General features: G+C 39.0%; 1 protein-coding gene across 2 annotated transcripts in view; it reads left to right on the forward strand.

Moving 5' to 3' along the window:
- The window catches only part of CHCHD3 (coiled-coil-helix-coiled-coil-helix domain containing 3), a 148353-nt gene that overhangs the window by 84701 nt on the left and 47625 nt on the right, over positions 1-16027 (forward strand). For both annotated transcript variants that reach the window (XM_027461240.3, XM_027461251.3), the window contains exon 5: positions 8347-8430. In XM_027461240.3, coding sequence (XP_027317041.1) covers positions 8347-8430 — 84 coding nt within the window. The remainder of the gene's footprint in view (positions 1-8346; positions 8431-16027) is intronic.

The following is a 16027-nucleotide window of genomic DNA, read 5'->3' on the forward strand; positions in this document are numbered from 1 at the left end:
ATACAGTTTTGGAAATAAGTCTTGCTTTTCTTTTATTCCCGCTGGCATGCATATATGCAATACAGATTTGCTTGGTGTCTGTTGTTTCTTTGAACTATGATTGGATGGAAACATGAGGCTTTTCTGCATATTGCTAATGAATGTAATAGTCGTTAATGTATTTTAATTTTCATTTTCGAGGAAGTAAAATCTTCAAACCATGTTGATTTCACGCTGAACAAGCCAGATGGTTTATCCAGTGAGAAAGAGTCTGGTGATGAGTGCAGGTTTTCTTTAGTCCTCGTGTTGTTCATTTCATGGTAGTGTGGTACAATTGTATGACCATTCTGCCTCTCGTTTTGGGGACAGAATCATAACATAATTGAGGCAGGAAGAAACCTGAAGTCTCTCAAGTGATTGCTGACTCAAACCCCATCTATGCTGTTGCTTCATCTCCTCTGTGAACAGGTCTGTACAGAGACCTTGTGGATGAAGGCACGATGAAGATCGGGCTGTGAAGTCTCCACACTTTGGAGTTCTCAAAACCCAACTGGGTGCAGCCCCGAGGAGCTCAGTCTGGTCTCTTAGAGGATCCATTGCTGGTCAGGAGCATGTAGTATGTGGCCTTCCAACGGGGGCTCTCCTCTGATCCCCCTGAGTACCTAGGCTGTATGTGTCTATTCTTCCTAAATCATCCTGTTTTGTTGCTTTTTTTTTTTTAACTCCATTGGTTTATAACAAGATTTAGTAAATGAAGCTTAATGTCATGTGTCCTGTGTAGACTAGATCCTAACTTGTTCATAAATTCAATTTTTTAATTTTCTCCATTAGCCTCCTCTCAGAGTGATCTTTTCTACTACTCATTCTTTTAGGACTTCATTATTTTTAGAAACTGTACTGTAGCACACTTACTGGTAATTACAAAAGCTTGTTTTAATTACAGTTGTCAAAGAATATGTTTTATGATGCATTATTGTTGCTGCTCTTTCTAATTCATAGCTATTTTCCACCTTTACAAGTGGAAATTAGCATAGGTTTTTTTGTAAGTGATGTTTGGATCTTTTTTTTTTTTGTGGTTAGGAATGATTTTTATGAATAGCAATATCTTCAAAATAAGTTCTTTTGGGGGGATAAGGAAGAGGCATATACTCCTAATAATATTGATAATTTACTTCTAGTGCCCATTCAGGATGGTGTGTATGCATACTTGTCTGTGTGTGTGTATATTACTATTTATATTATAAATTATTATTTGTATTATAAATATATATGTAGGTTGAAATAGAAAACAAATTCTAAGGATGCTCTATGTGGTCAATGAAGATGGTAGTTTTGCTGACCATACTAATGAATACAAGTAACTAATCCTTTTCATGTTAATCAGTGCGCAAATATGAATGCATGGGATTATTCATGATAGATGAATGTAGTCCACTGCAAAAGTGTTTCTTTGCAGAACAGCCTGGTGGACATCAGAAGCAGAATACTTGTTTCACCAGCAGAATAGCTGTTTTACAACACGACAGTCACAGTCTGCACAAGTGACACTAGTGTCAACGAGCTCATGAATTCACACCCTGTTTTAATGCACAGGTACACTCATCCAACAAACTTTAACTGTAAAACAAATTCTTTCACTACATAAATGTGAAAGATGATTTTTGGAATGGCATTTGAGATCTGTTTTCCTGCAGTTCTGGTGCATCATACCCTCCCTGCCCTGTCAGCAGTTCTTCTGCCAGATCTTCCTCTTCTGGAGCTGCTGAAGGCCAGACATCTACCGCTGCTTTCTTTGTCTGTTAATCCATTAACCTTTTCTTCAAACTACACAGACCTGCCTGAAGGTCTATAGATATTTTCTGTGACCTTTCCCATTATTCAGTGGCAAAAAAAGCCCTCGTTTTTTTAGTTAGCATTTCATCGGGCAAATCCCCATAGTCTTGTAAACTCGCTCTGACAGTCAGAGTGCTCTTTCAGCCCTTGGACCCAAAGCCACTTGCAGCCTTGAAAGTCACGTAGGAAACCTGGTCCCTTGGTCATCCACTTACCCCTTCCTCTGTCATTTTTATTGTGGCGGTGAGGAAATCACCATGAAGCAGCTTGGCAAGACCTAGGCAGATCACTCCATCCCTTTCAGATTGCAGATGATGCCTTATAAATTTAGTGTTGAACTCTTATTTTGAAGCAGATTATTCTTCTCTAACTGGAAAATGCAAACTGAAGCGATCTCAGGGGTGTTCTTCTGTAAACTCGATGGATGTTAATGAATTTGGAGCTTGGAGCCCTCACTGAGGGGCAGCTGTTTTTCCTGGGACTGCTGAGTGCTTCAAGAGCTAATTTTGAGATCAGCCTATAAACTTTCCCCCCCAAACTACCTGGTATTGCTTTGTCTGCTGAAGGTTCTTAAAGAAAAGCAATAATAAGCTATACACAGCTCCAACCTTGCTGCATGCAGCTACATGGGTTCCTTTATTCTTTTCTTAAAATAACTGTTAATCATTTGTTTTCAACCGGCTGCCTATTTGTGCTATGAAGGACAGAACAAATGTGTATGTTTTGTACCCACAGAATCACAGTGGGTGAGGTTGGAAGGGGCTTTTGGAGATCACCTGGTCCAACCCCCCTGCTCGAACAGGGTGCCCAGGACCACGTCCAGGTGGCTTTTGGAGATCTCTGAGGGGGAGACACCACAACCTCTCTGGGCAACCTGTTAGATTATCCTGAGTGGGAAGGGACCCACGAGAGTCCAACTCCTGTCTCTACACAGGACCACCCAAAAACCAAACCCTCTGTCTGAGAGCGGTGTCCAAATGTTTCTTGAACTCAGGCTCAGTGCTGTGACCACATCCCCGGGGGGTCTGTCCCAGTGCCCGACCACCTCTGGGTGCAGAACCTTTCCCTAACCCCCAGCCTGACCCTCCCCTGTCCCAGCTCCATGCCGTTCCCTCGGGTCCTGTCGCTGTCCCCAGAGAGCAGAGCTCAGCGCCTGCCCCTCCGCTCCCCTCGTGAGGGAGCTGCAGGCCGCCATGAGGCCTCCCCTCGGCTTGCTCTGCTCGGGGCTGAACAAACCAAGGTTCCTCAGCCGCTCCTCACATGCCTTGCCTTCTAGGCCATTCCCCATCTTTGTAGCCCTTCTTTGGACACTCTAATAGTTTTATGTCCTTCTTATATTGTGGCACCCAAATTCACACATAGTGCTTGAGGTGAGGCTACCCCAGCCTGGAACAGAGCGGGACAATCCCTCCCCTTGCCCAGCTGGCCATGCTGTGCCTGAGGCACCCCAGGGTGAGGTGTCCCCCCTGGAAACCCCAAATCCCTTTCCATAGGGCTTCTCTCCAGCCTCCTGTCCCCCAGTCTGTACATCTAGCCAAGTGTTCCAGTGGTCCAGCGCGGAAGTGCTTCTCAATGTTCAGGGGGAACCTCCTGTGCTCCAGGTTGTGCCCAGTGCCTCTTAGCCTGGCCCTGGACACCACTGAACAGAGCCTGACTCCATCTTTGTACTTTGTGTATTTATATCCAGCATGAGAAGGGTTTGGCTTTGTCACGTGAACGCTCTGATGAGCGTACACTGAATTTCCCTGCGGCTGTGTACGAGGCAACGTGAGGAGTTTTCTGTAGGCATCCATTTCTCTGATGAGGGAGACTCATCCTGGTGCTGTGCCAGATCCAGGTGCTACTTCTGAAAATGAAAATCCAGCTTTAAGTCTTAGTCCGAGTTTCTAGTAATTCTAAAATGAAAGTAAAGAATTAATATTAGCGATCTGGTTTTTTTTGTTTTTTGTTTTGGTTTTAATTTTGGATTATCTTGGGAAGGCGGGCTGCTTCTCAAAGGTGACCTTCTAGATTTCTTTTCTAAATAACACCCAAGTAAATGCTTTGTTTATTAAAGCTACTTTGCGAAGAAGCAACGAACCTGTTACAATATCTCATTTACAACTAAAGTGCAGCATTCAGCTAATTGAATACATGGCTACTGTTAATTATTTTGTTACGGCTAATTGATATTCACTGGGATCATGTTGCTGCAGCCCCATAAATACAACATTACCTTACAAGTTTTTATTTCTGCAGTGAATTCTCTTCCGTTGGCATATTTATATTGTTTCCAGTATAAATGTGTGTGTAAATAAATATTTATGTTTTTTTTTTTTTTTGCTCTGTCTGCATTATTGTACAAATGCTAGGGGTGTTAGCTATAAGGAAGACACTTCTATACTGAGTTTCTTACTGGTCTACCAAATTTTCCAGTTCCTTTCACAATACAGAGAACTAAACCTTTGGTTTAATGTATTTTTTGTGTCCCTACAATCTAGTATTTCTACTTTATGAGTGATATAAAAGCTCTGATAGGTTCAGGGCAAAAAAAGCACTGTGAATATATTCTTCTGCTTGGCCCTGTGTCCTTTTGTGTAGTAAAATTCAGCTGTTTTGATCACTGATTATCCTGGGGGAAAAAAGAAAAATAATGAACTTGCCAGGGCAAAAACTCGCATTCAGATACAAGTCTTGGGAACAAACATTATTTTCGTTCCCCTGCTCATTCTGTCTTCCACATATATAAACTTAGTGGTCAGATACAATTAAAAAATAATTAAAAAAAATCCAGTTCTCTATTATGAATGGCTTTTGATCAGTAGGATCGATGCAGGTGGAAGGACTTCTGTCTCAGAGGCACATGGAGGTCTTCCAGAAAGTTTTGCTGATTTAAACCTGTCTCAGAATTAATTGTATCTGTACAAGATAAAATTACAGATCAGTAGATGTGGACCTGAAAAGCAGTATTTTCAAAGAGAATTTTACTTTTTACCTATGTACTCAAACTTTGTTTAAATAAGGAATGTTTCATGATGCTTTAATTCTGTTTAATCCATTTTTCATCGTTCTCTACGTTCCTTCATTTCTGCTGACCCATGTAATAGGATAATGTGAGGGTATGACTTGGAGATGGAGTTTCTTAAATGATCCAGTTTAAGCATGCTTGTCTGTGGTGTGAGACCTGAAGCATACTTTACAAGCGTATCTCATGGTAATTTAGTCAAAATCAGCATTCCGGAGTTTTTAAAGTAAATTTTATATGAATGTGTTCTGTTTGAGTTCCTCAGTTACAGAGAGGTCCTGACCGATATACTGTGATCTGGAAACTTTTCGTTAGTTCTTTTTCTTCATCTTTCTCAGCTTCCATGCTCTATATTTCTGTTTTATAAACACTTTGGGCAACTTGTGATGTCCTATTAAGGCTTTTGGGGGTGTTTTTCTAGGAATGTGATTTTCCTAGACATCAGTCGCTGAGAGTTTTTCTTTGTCCAATTGAAATTTCTTGATAGTTTTCAAACACTTTCAGAGGTAAGATCTAAGGTAGCTCTGACTTGTCTGCAAAGAGTTTTAATAAAAAGTAAAATTAAAAAAATTGCATGTTGACGTGTTTTTTTTTTTGTTTGTTTTAATAGACTAGATGTGCGTTTGACTTGGTCATTTTTCAGATATGAAAAGCAATAGGAGCTGTGACAGTTTTGAACGTTAAACCCTGGTTAACGTGGATGGAGCCAGTCTGATTTAAACTTCTACGATGAGTGGGTCTTAAATCCCTCAGCACTGCAAGGACTAACATTTAGAAAGAATATTGGGAATTGAGTTGAAAATAGCAGCCACGTAACGTGGATAAAACATAATTTTGCTTTTATGAAAGGTGCAAAAACTATGCAGAAGAGCTGAAAGTGCTTCTATAAATTAGAAATGCAGCTGTAGCATGGTGCAGTCTTTAGCTCTGCTCTGATGGCAGCGTGTTAAACATAATCAATGTTTTTATCATTGCTGTTCAAGATGTTTGGATTTTGTGATTGAACCTAGTGGGATTTGTCTGCTTCATAAAATGTTCTGCAGCAGTTGTGAAGATTGCCTCTCATTCTTTCACTCCTCATCTTTATCTGCAAGAGGAAGGATCCGTTAATCTCCTGCTATTGTTTTCTTTCTGGGAGATGAGAGAATTGATTCTGATTGATCAGCTGGACCGGGAGGAGAGGACAGGTTTCTAATACAGGGCCTTTTCATTTCCTTGGTCGTTACAATGTACCCTTGACCTGTTGTGCTTTTAAACCCTGAACATTTCTGCTGTTGTGAATTGTCAGAAATGTGGCACGTGAATTAAATTATGACACTCTTGCACTTTTTCTATTATATCTTACTGGTTTTCCAAAGTCGATTTTATTGCTTGGCTTCAGGTCATCAATAGAATCGTGTGAAACACTTCTGAATTCTAATACATAAAACTTTACTAAGTTCTTGGGAGAGGAACGGAACATTAATTTTACAATTTCTTTGTCGCTGGCCTATTTAACTGGGCTTGAACAAAAGGCATGCTCTTGAGTTTGCAGATATTTGAGGGATCATGAGGTGGTTATGCATAAAACGATTGCGTGTGGGTAACCATGATGATGCATCGAAGCAGAGGATTAAATATCTGGAAGGGGGTGGTTTGGGGATGCACAACCTGCAGTGAATTTTCAGTTGTTTCCTTGTCTGAACCAGGGCAAGATGCAGGTTTGAGAGGCGATACAGGGATTATCTGGGAAAAGCAGAACCGTGATCAATATGAAGCGTGGTAGTTAGATTGTAGAATATTTAGTGTAATCAGCTTTGGAAAAACCTGTAATCAGTTTTCTGTAGTGAATAAAGGATTTAAATGATGGTGGTCAGGGCTGCAGCATGTGCTCCACGAAGAAAGGATGGTGGAGAAAGAGCAAGGTTTGACTCATCCAAGTAGCATTATAACTTGGCTGTGTGCTTTTCCAATGAGCAGGGATGGTTTTTTGTGAAGTTGCATATAAAAGACATCTTACATGTAGTTTTTAGCCTTGTTCTACGTTGCAGATACGCCTGACAGGCGTGTATTTTTCTGCATTCCTTCTCTTCACCGTTATATAATAAATTTAACTTGAACATTTTGATTTTTTTTGCATGCTTCAGGAGATAGAAAAAAAGGTAAGTTTCTAAGTTAGGACTAACCCAAACCCCAAAGTTTTTATTTTATCCTTTGTCTGTCTGCAGAAACAAATCTTGACAAAGAGAAGCCCTGTATCTATACAGCAAGCATAGCACAATGTGTGGCATAAGTAAGTTTTCTGACATGCTTCTTTGAGCATGACTGGAAGTGCCATCATTAGTAGTGAGAGTTTACACTTCCCATTTTTCATGATGCTGCTAAAAAAGGGAGCTATTTGCAGTTAATTCTGTAGTATCAGTACCTGGGTGAAAATATGTTGGAGATAAATGACTAATTTTGAGTAGGCAGTTGTGGTAATGACCACTGATAGTTAATTTTTATTCAGTGAACATGCTTTATTATTAAACATTATTTACCTGGAACGTGTTTACATTCATACTTGAGGTGTATATGTATTTGGTGTGTATGTGTGGAGTCTTAATGTATTCTGTAATTCATGATGGGTCCCTATAGTACTACATATTTGAACAGATTACAGATAAAAGCAAAAAAAAAAAAAAAAAAGTTGACTTCCTCAGCAGTGCTGAAAACAAGGTGTTTTACATGAATACTCGAGACAGGGTGATAATGGTAATGAAAAGACAGATATTCACAGTGCTTCTCTATTATTTTAAGTTACTGGGCACATGAATAACCACAAAGTATAGAGTTTCAGCTTACTCTACTGGGATATTTCAGCCAATGTAGGAGTTTCCAGAAGAGTAATTGTTAAGTAAAGAGGACAGCAGTTTTAGATGGACTTTGTAGATTTGCTTTTGAAAATATGTAAGTATTTGGTTCTTTCAAATGTTCATGTTCAGACTTAAGCACATGCTAAATGTATCCCTGAATACTTAAAAAAAAAAAAAAAAAAAAAAAAATGTTAAAAAAAAAAAAAAAGTGTGTATATATATGTATGTATTTATCTTTCTACCACAGCCTACAAATGTACAGATGCAAGTTTGGCTATTCTTCTGTCTGAATGTCCACCTAGCAATTAATTTACAAAGTTAAATAATCAAACTCTTCATGTATTCTGTGTGGTAGCTTGAGTACATTTCCCGAAGTTTAGAAGCGATCTGCAAAGTTAATAAAAATTTCATCCCAGCATGGTACGCTTGGTTCTGTCTTTGTGACGTGTCCAAGTACATTTGAACAAACCATGGCACAGCTGTTGAGGAGGGAAGGAAAAAACAGTACAATAGACAATCTCTTTACATTTTCAATGCAGCAATCATCATCTTATTAATGTAGTGTTTGGCAAAAACTAATAGACTGCAGTTTTCAATCACTGTATATTCCTTACTGGTACAATTTATAGTAGATGTTTTGCTTTGTGAGTGATGCTCTTTCTTGATCCAGTTTTATCTCTCTATTTCTTTTTTTAGGCCAAGCAGCTGGAAGAGAAAGACAGAGAACTGAAGAAGCATGATGCCTACTACAAAGAGCAGCTGGCTCGACTGGAAGAAAGGGTAAGCCTTCCTTCCCTTTTAATGAAGAGGTTTCCGTTCATTTCTGCTACTGACTTTCTGGTTATGTTTATTGTTAAACAAGATGACTTTTCTAAGGAGATAAAGATAAAATGGCCAGAGGTTGTTTTTTTGTTCATTTGTTTTGTTTTGGGTATTAACTGCTGCTATTTCTGGCTTAATATTGCCAAGATGGAGGCTTTAATGTTGAGAATGTTGTTTTCTTTACCAAGTTCCCACTTTTGCAACGAGATTTCATCTGTCACAATAGTTATATACAGGGAAATAAACCTAACCAGATTACTTTTACAACAGTACAGATGAAGAACCAGTGCAAGGGAATGAGTATCACCAGGCAATCTTAAAATTGCCTGTGAACTGTGAAGATACAAACTGAATTTCTGCTTTTGTTGTGGCCCACAGCTGCTTTTGTTGGGCAGAGTTAGTGGTTCCTCCAAACCTACCTGCACGTGAGAAGTTTAAAATTAACTTCAAGTTGTTTACGACATGTTTAAAAAGCACTTCTGCATCTTCTTTTGTTGGCAGTAGGCTTGACTATAGCAGTAGGCTAAACTATATAAAACATTTTGGTAAGCTGTGCGAAGTGCTTACAATGAATTTGATAAGAAGTGCTCTAACATACTGCTGTTAACATTCGCATTCTTTATAGGGTGCTATTTTATAGGATGTTATTTTCAAACTAATTGTTACTGCCATCATGCTCTAGATCCCAGGTTTGTTGTAACCTTCAGCCTGAATACATTTGCCTCCTTCTCTTTACTTCTGCCTGAGCTTATTTATTGTTCATTTTTTTTTGTGTTAGTTTTGAAAACAGTATTAATGTGATATATATTCATTTATGCAGCTTAACAGGATAGCGAGAAGAAAACCCCTTATTTTCCTGGATTAGAAAGAAGAGCATGTTGCATGAATTATCAGTGTGTATAATTGATCTTAATTAATATTTTAAATGGAGGGCATACCAGATACCATCTCATTATTTTGATCAACCTTTTTGAATATCACATTAATGAGGTCATGTTCTTGGCAATGAAAAATAGTTTGAAAGGAGGAGGTTAAATTATTTTAATGATTCTAAAACTGTATGTTATTTGTACAGTTAAAATGAGGATCCTTCAGACAAAAAAACCCACAAAATACCTTCCTTATTCTTTCTTTAGTGAAGGGCTCGTTTTAGAGGCAAAAGCTTCTGCAGTAACTCACCCAAGCTGGGTCTTCATGACATGGTTGTACCTATACATTGCTCTTCCATTTTATTGTTAATGTAGTGCTGGATTAACTGATGGCAAAGGACACGTAATAAACTCTGATTCTTGGCTGGAAAGCTTTTGTTTTACATTTTCAATGTGATATGCAGCAAATAGGGCTTTTATTCTTAGCTGTTTTTAATATTATAATAGGTTGCTGGTACAGTGCTTTCACATACTACTGTTGAGTGACCACATCCAGCGTGGAATTTTATTTTAACGTGCATGTGAATATATCATTGCTGCATACAAATGAGGTGATGAACTGTAGGTACCCGTGGCTGAGTACTGCTGAAATGTTGACCCCCAGGGGATGTGAAATAGGTGATCTTTGCCATCTCTTGCTTTCTCTTCTTGGACTTGAAGTCTCCAGGACTACAGCGGGCAGTTCTGAATTGACTCTCTTGATGTGTGGATGGCGTTTACTCTTGTCTTTAGAGTTGAGTTCCTGTGGTAATTAAGGGTAGTCTTTTCTTTCTGACACTTTATTTGTCAGGCAAGGAACCTTGGCTTTGCTAAGTTGTCATCAGGTTTGTTTTCAAAGTACACGTGCATATCTCTTCTACACAAGAAAGAGTTCTTCAAGCTCTGACAGGAGCTGAACTCTGTGCTCCACATCTGGCTTTGAACTTTTTCAGAGATGCAGAGATTACAGAATGAAAACCTACAAAAGGAGAGAGGTCGTGTAGTTTGCAATCCTGGCTTCACTGAGGCTGGTGCCTGCAGCTGTTATTTAGGCAGTTTGGAAATTTCAGTATTGGTGATTTTTTGAGCATTGGGATGGAAATAGAGCTTTAAGAAAAAAGGAAGGCCTAACATTTTGGAAATCACAGAGCACAATAACAGGTGGATATTTGTTCCTAAACTCGTCTTATTTCAGTGAAAGGTAAGTGAAGTCAGAGTATGTGGTTCAACAGAGAGGAGATGCAAACGGAAGGTAAGGAGGGAGCGCAGCAAGTGGAGCTCAGAGGAGTAATGTCAGTACGAGGAAATGTGCAATATTGGTCTGTCACCTGTGACAAAGAATGCTAATTACATTCTCAGATCATTCTTACATCAAATAAGCACACTTTAAAAATACTTCAGTTACGCGTATGTGGTATTTCTGTCTGTTGCATCACTGAATGTCAGAGCTCATCTGTATGATTAATTGGCTTTTTGATTACCTAGCTTTTTTCAATTAGAAGCTTCATATTTGTGTTCTTCAATGCGGCTGAAAAAACAATGCAGACATTGATAATAAAGGAAGACGACAACAGAACAGATTAGTGTCATCACAGTGTGCTCCTTATGGAGAAAATTATTATACATATTCAGCGCCAGATGAAGTCTGTCAATTATAAAATATTTCAGTGACTGAGTGAAGATGCTCAACCTTTTCAGGGGATTAATACAGGACAAAATAACTGTGCACAAGTGACAGCTGTGATACTAAAGCATAAACAATTCTATTCTCCAGGGCAGTATCTGTTCATAAATTTGGTTTATGTGCTAAAAACCTTTTGATAGTTTCCCAAAACCCAGCGATTCCCCTAACAGCTGCTGGTGTTTCTAGGTCAAAGATGGCACATAAGCTGTGAGTTATTAGGTGCTCCACGGCAGCAAAACAAAATGAGATAGTTTCACAAAGGAGTTAAGGAATAACCTTCTCATACTGTATATCTGACTAGGGTGTAAAGCTGTTATTTAAGAGTTCACACGTTAAGCTTTGAGAAAAATTTGTCTGTGGTCTTTGTTGTCTGCTTTTAGGCTAATGGTGCTTCTTGACTAAAGCAAATAAACAGCGGGTCAGATAGCAGTGTTCAAACTGTTTCGCGTGTGTATTTTATATTATTTCAATTATTTACTATAATAAGCTCGCTTTAGTGGTATTTTAAGCCATTAAATTTTCCTTTTAAAATAGCAGAGGAAGAAAAAGGAAAACTAATGCCTCAGATTCTTCAAGGTACCGAGCTGCACAGCAATGCTGTGGCCTTTCTCTAACATTGTCTCAAGTGCACGTGCACACACACACACAAGCACACACATTCTCACACATTTCTGTCCTGTTGTGTTCATCATTTTTCTGTTCAGCTTCTCCACGTCCATCATCCTTCCACTATGTCACTGTTTTACATGTGAATTCCAAGCCCCAGTGGCTGTAGACTTTATAAGTACCTTTGGATCCCTGGTGTCACTGTGATATGTAGGTTCCAGCCCACGTCAACTGTTGCATTAATTTTGTCTGCAGAGCAGCTGACACCCTGTCATTCCTTCAGCCGGTTGCTTTTGCTTCAGAGTATTTTTTTTAAGCATGGGAAATGCATTCTGCCTATAGCTCTGGCATTTTGCAGGCATTCACAACACTGTGTGCAGCTTCTCGAGAGCGATGCAACTCTCTAATTCCAGCTTTCTTCAGCAAAACCCAACTATTTTCATGTTACACTGCTTCATAATGCTATTATGCGTCATTAGGAGAATCATGCCTCTAGTCATAGGAGCAGAAGGAAATTAATTTTAATAGACTGCTGTATGACACAACTACTTAGTTTATCTATCTGAATGAGCAAGATGTGTATCCCAATATTAGGAAGGATATTTCTCACTCAAGCTAAGCTTCTGTGCTTGCAAGTTTCCTAGAAGCACTTTGGGTGAGTATTGGTTAGTATGCATGTGAATGTGAATACAGGGCAAGGAAATAAGATAATTCTGTTAGCATTTGGAGGCTTCACCATTATGGTAGGATACTCCCCAGCTTTAGCAGTCAACAGGTCATTGCTCACAATAGTTCCTCCTTGCAGATTCTGTAATTTCTGTGCATCCCCTTGGTGACTTCGGTGGCCGTTGCAGAGGGAGCCTCCTGCACTACGCAAGGCTCCCTGCCAGATCAGAGCCTGAGAATACAGACATAAGTTCTGCAAATGTGATCCTCTTATCTGCATCCATTTTTTTTTTTTTTTTTCATGACTTAACTTTTGAGGAAGGATTTGCAAATCGTAGGTTCGGCACTTAATTTGGGGATTCTACTTACCATGTAGGCTGTCAAGGAGCATTAACCTTAAGGTAAGACGAGCACACAGAGCACGAAGCTGTGAGCTGATGGCACATACTATACCAGGTGTTAAATAGTATTATCCATCCTGCTTGCTACAGTAAATAGGATTTTGCTATTATGATGTGTCAGGATTTTCAGTGAAATCAAATTTACTAGACACTAAACTGCCATCCTCACTGCTGAGCAGCTTTATTCTGGGATCTTGTGTTCGTGCTAATCCTGTTGGTAGGAAATGCTTATACCAATTGTGCAGGGAAAATTATAATTTAATGATCTCTTCCCTTTTTTTTCTATTCAAGGCTTAAAATGGACCAGTGTGCTTTGCAGTGATAGACCCAGTGCTCAGAAAAGGAGATAACATACAGTTCAGCTTCACAGCCAAGTATTGGCTTTTTGTATGTGTTTATAATGAACATAAGTGCTATGGTGCAAACAATGCGAGTTTCACATTTGTTCAGATGCTTCAGAATCTTGTTTACCTTTTCAAAGTCTCAACAACTAAATAATCAGAATCTGTTTACTCTGTTTTTTTTTTGTAAACTGTGGTTTGCAAGATGTAGATAACAGAGGGGGACTGTTAGAAAGCGGTATAATAGCTCCAAACATTTTAATTTCCTGCAATGTATTTTAGCAGTTTAAACATTTTTGTTTCTATTTGTTTTAAGTTATCAGTCTGTTTATTTTCTCGGATCTTGCATGCCTCCATCGGCAAAAATTTCATAACCAGAAGTTGATTCTGCTCTCACCTCTTGTGTTTAGAAGTTTGTATTCGGCAGAGCAAACATGTTTACACTCCGCACATTTGTACTGCGTTCTTTCATGTCTTTCAAAATCAAATAGCAGTGATGTAGGTACAGTGTTTGAAGACTTCAGGCTGCATCTGAAGCAGAAAAAGGTTTGGGCTGATGATACCTGGTACTGAGCACTTAGGGGAGGCACAGAGAAAGCTCAGCAAACGTTTTGCCAATTGTTCCCATGAAGAAATGGAATTACCTCTAGCACATTGCCGACAGACTTGCTAAGTTGTATTTGTTGATTAAATGCAGCGTCTGCTTTCTTTGTTGGACACGCAGAATACCAGTAGGCTTTTCCAAATTGTCCGCTGGAATGCAAAGTACTGACCCAACAGACTTTTGTTCTAAACATAATGTAGATAAATAACCACTGTTGTTAATGTTTGCATTGTAATTGACATCTTTCTTGCCACAGATGAGTAAAATAACCTCTTGGTAGAAGCTTTGATGTAGGATGCCAATACTTTCTATGAGAGCATGTTCCATAAAGGAATCTCTTAGGACTTCCCCAGCTTGCTGAGTTTCTTCACAGTTTGCCCCTGTGGAGGTGCTTCATGGTTCTCTGGAGAGGTGATTTTGTGATTCTGTAAATTTGGTAAATGTGGTACAGCTGAAAATGCCTGGTCTTTTCCTTGCTTCTGCTGTATTTAGTCTGATGCTTCCAGTAATGCCTGTGTTGGCTTTGACCTAACCAAACTCCTGTCTTTCTGAAAAGACTTGTTGCAAGGCAGTTAACAGGTCTCTTTAAAATCAAAATGGACATACCAATGTTGTATTGCTTAACAAAATTGAATTTTAACCTCAGTTTTGTTTCTTTTTCCCCCTCAAAGAACCGTAAGGACACTTACCCTAACAAAAACTATCCAGACCTGACAAGCTGGGGCTCTCTTTTAGAGCTGCAGGTATTGGGAAAAGCTTTCATTGGTATTTGTCTGAGTAGATGGTTCGGTCTGTGTATCAAAACCACCTGAGCATCGCATTGATCTACCAGCTGTACTTGAGTTCAGTCTCCTCAACTGACTTCAGCAAGGATAAGGGGAAAAGTAAAAGGTCAAACAACACTTATTTCCAAACACTTTTCAGGCAGATCAATAAAATATATTATGGCTTCCATTGGATACATAGTACAGTATCATACCATAACCCTGCAGAGATAATATAATTCATTAATAATGATTTTGGTGTCTTTTTTATTTTATTTTATTTTTTTTAATGGATATTCAACTGTAACAGAGAATTCTTGCAGTTTTGCCTGAATCAGTGCAGCAGGAGACCTGAGCGTAGAACCAAGGTACATTAATTTCTCATTTTGTGCTTGGGCCGGGAGAGTTTCCTATGCCTGAGCTCATGTGCTGCACCAATGAGATAAAAGTAGGAGTTCGTGATAGTTTCCCGATGCTTTGTATTTCCATACAGCTCATGAATCCCCCCCCCCTTCTTAGTATTGACCAAAGCGTAATGTTTTTGTCAGTTTAGCATAATAAAGCTGTCAACCCAACCTGTGATCTTGCTTCATGTTGCCAATATTAGAAAATTTCTCTCTTCAAATTTCATTATATTTTGGGGATGGAGCTTTTGTGGAGCGCTTCTTGCCTGGCAGGTTGAGATTAGGAAACTTGCTACCAATTACAATATCTGAAACCTTCACCTGATTGACAAAGACAGACGGAGCTGTAGCCTTCTGACTGGAGCTCTGCATTAATGCACTACCTCCGTATCTTGCCAAGCCACAATCATTATTCCAAATAATTGTTTTTAAGCCTTGATTTTTTTTTCTGCTCATTACCTTTTATTTACTGTTTTTTGAATAAGCAGCTAATGTGTATATTAGTTATTAAATACATACACATCCATATTTTTTCCTTAAAACCACTGAAAATGTTTGTTCAGAGACACTTTCCTATTAAGAAATGCCCCTTTCAGTCTCATCTTTCACTATCACATCTCCAATCAATAGCAATGCTGAAATGCTGCTTAATAACAAACTAACGAGTTGTTCCACGCTGAATAGTAGGTATTAAAGTTTCTCTAAATGTTTGTTTATAGATTATTTTTCCATTCTGCACGTGTGTCTCTATATAAATGGAGACAGGAAAAGAAGTGTGATAAGTAATACACCGAGCTTTCCTCCCTGTGCAGTAAGATGCTTGATAACTGTTACCATGTAGCCAGCAATTCCATATAGTTTGTTTGCAGTCCTTTTTTACTTATTCCACATGTGCAAAAACATATTTGGGGATGGTTTCCCTCTTCCCTTTTCTCTCTTCCCTTTTTGCTCTTCCCATTTTTTCCCTCTTCCCTTTTCCCTTTTCTTTGGTACTCCAGACTTTCAGTTTGGAGCAGAAGGCGGATAGTTCCATGCTTATACATTTTGTAAAAATGTGTGGAAGACCTAGGGATAGCAGTGTGCTGGCTGTAAAATCATAACTTAAATACATCCACGCTGCTGAGACTCCGTGTGAGCTTTCAAGACTTTTTTTCAAATGTGCACTGCTCCTTGTAAT

Source organism: Anas platyrhynchos, chromosome 1, assembly GCF_047663525.1.
Source record: "Anas platyrhynchos isolate ZD024472 breed Pekin duck chromosome 1, IASCAAS_PekinDuck_T2T, whole genome shotgun sequence".
Taxonomy (NCBI): Eukaryota; Metazoa; Chordata; class Aves; order Anseriformes; family Anatidae; genus Anas; species Anas platyrhynchos.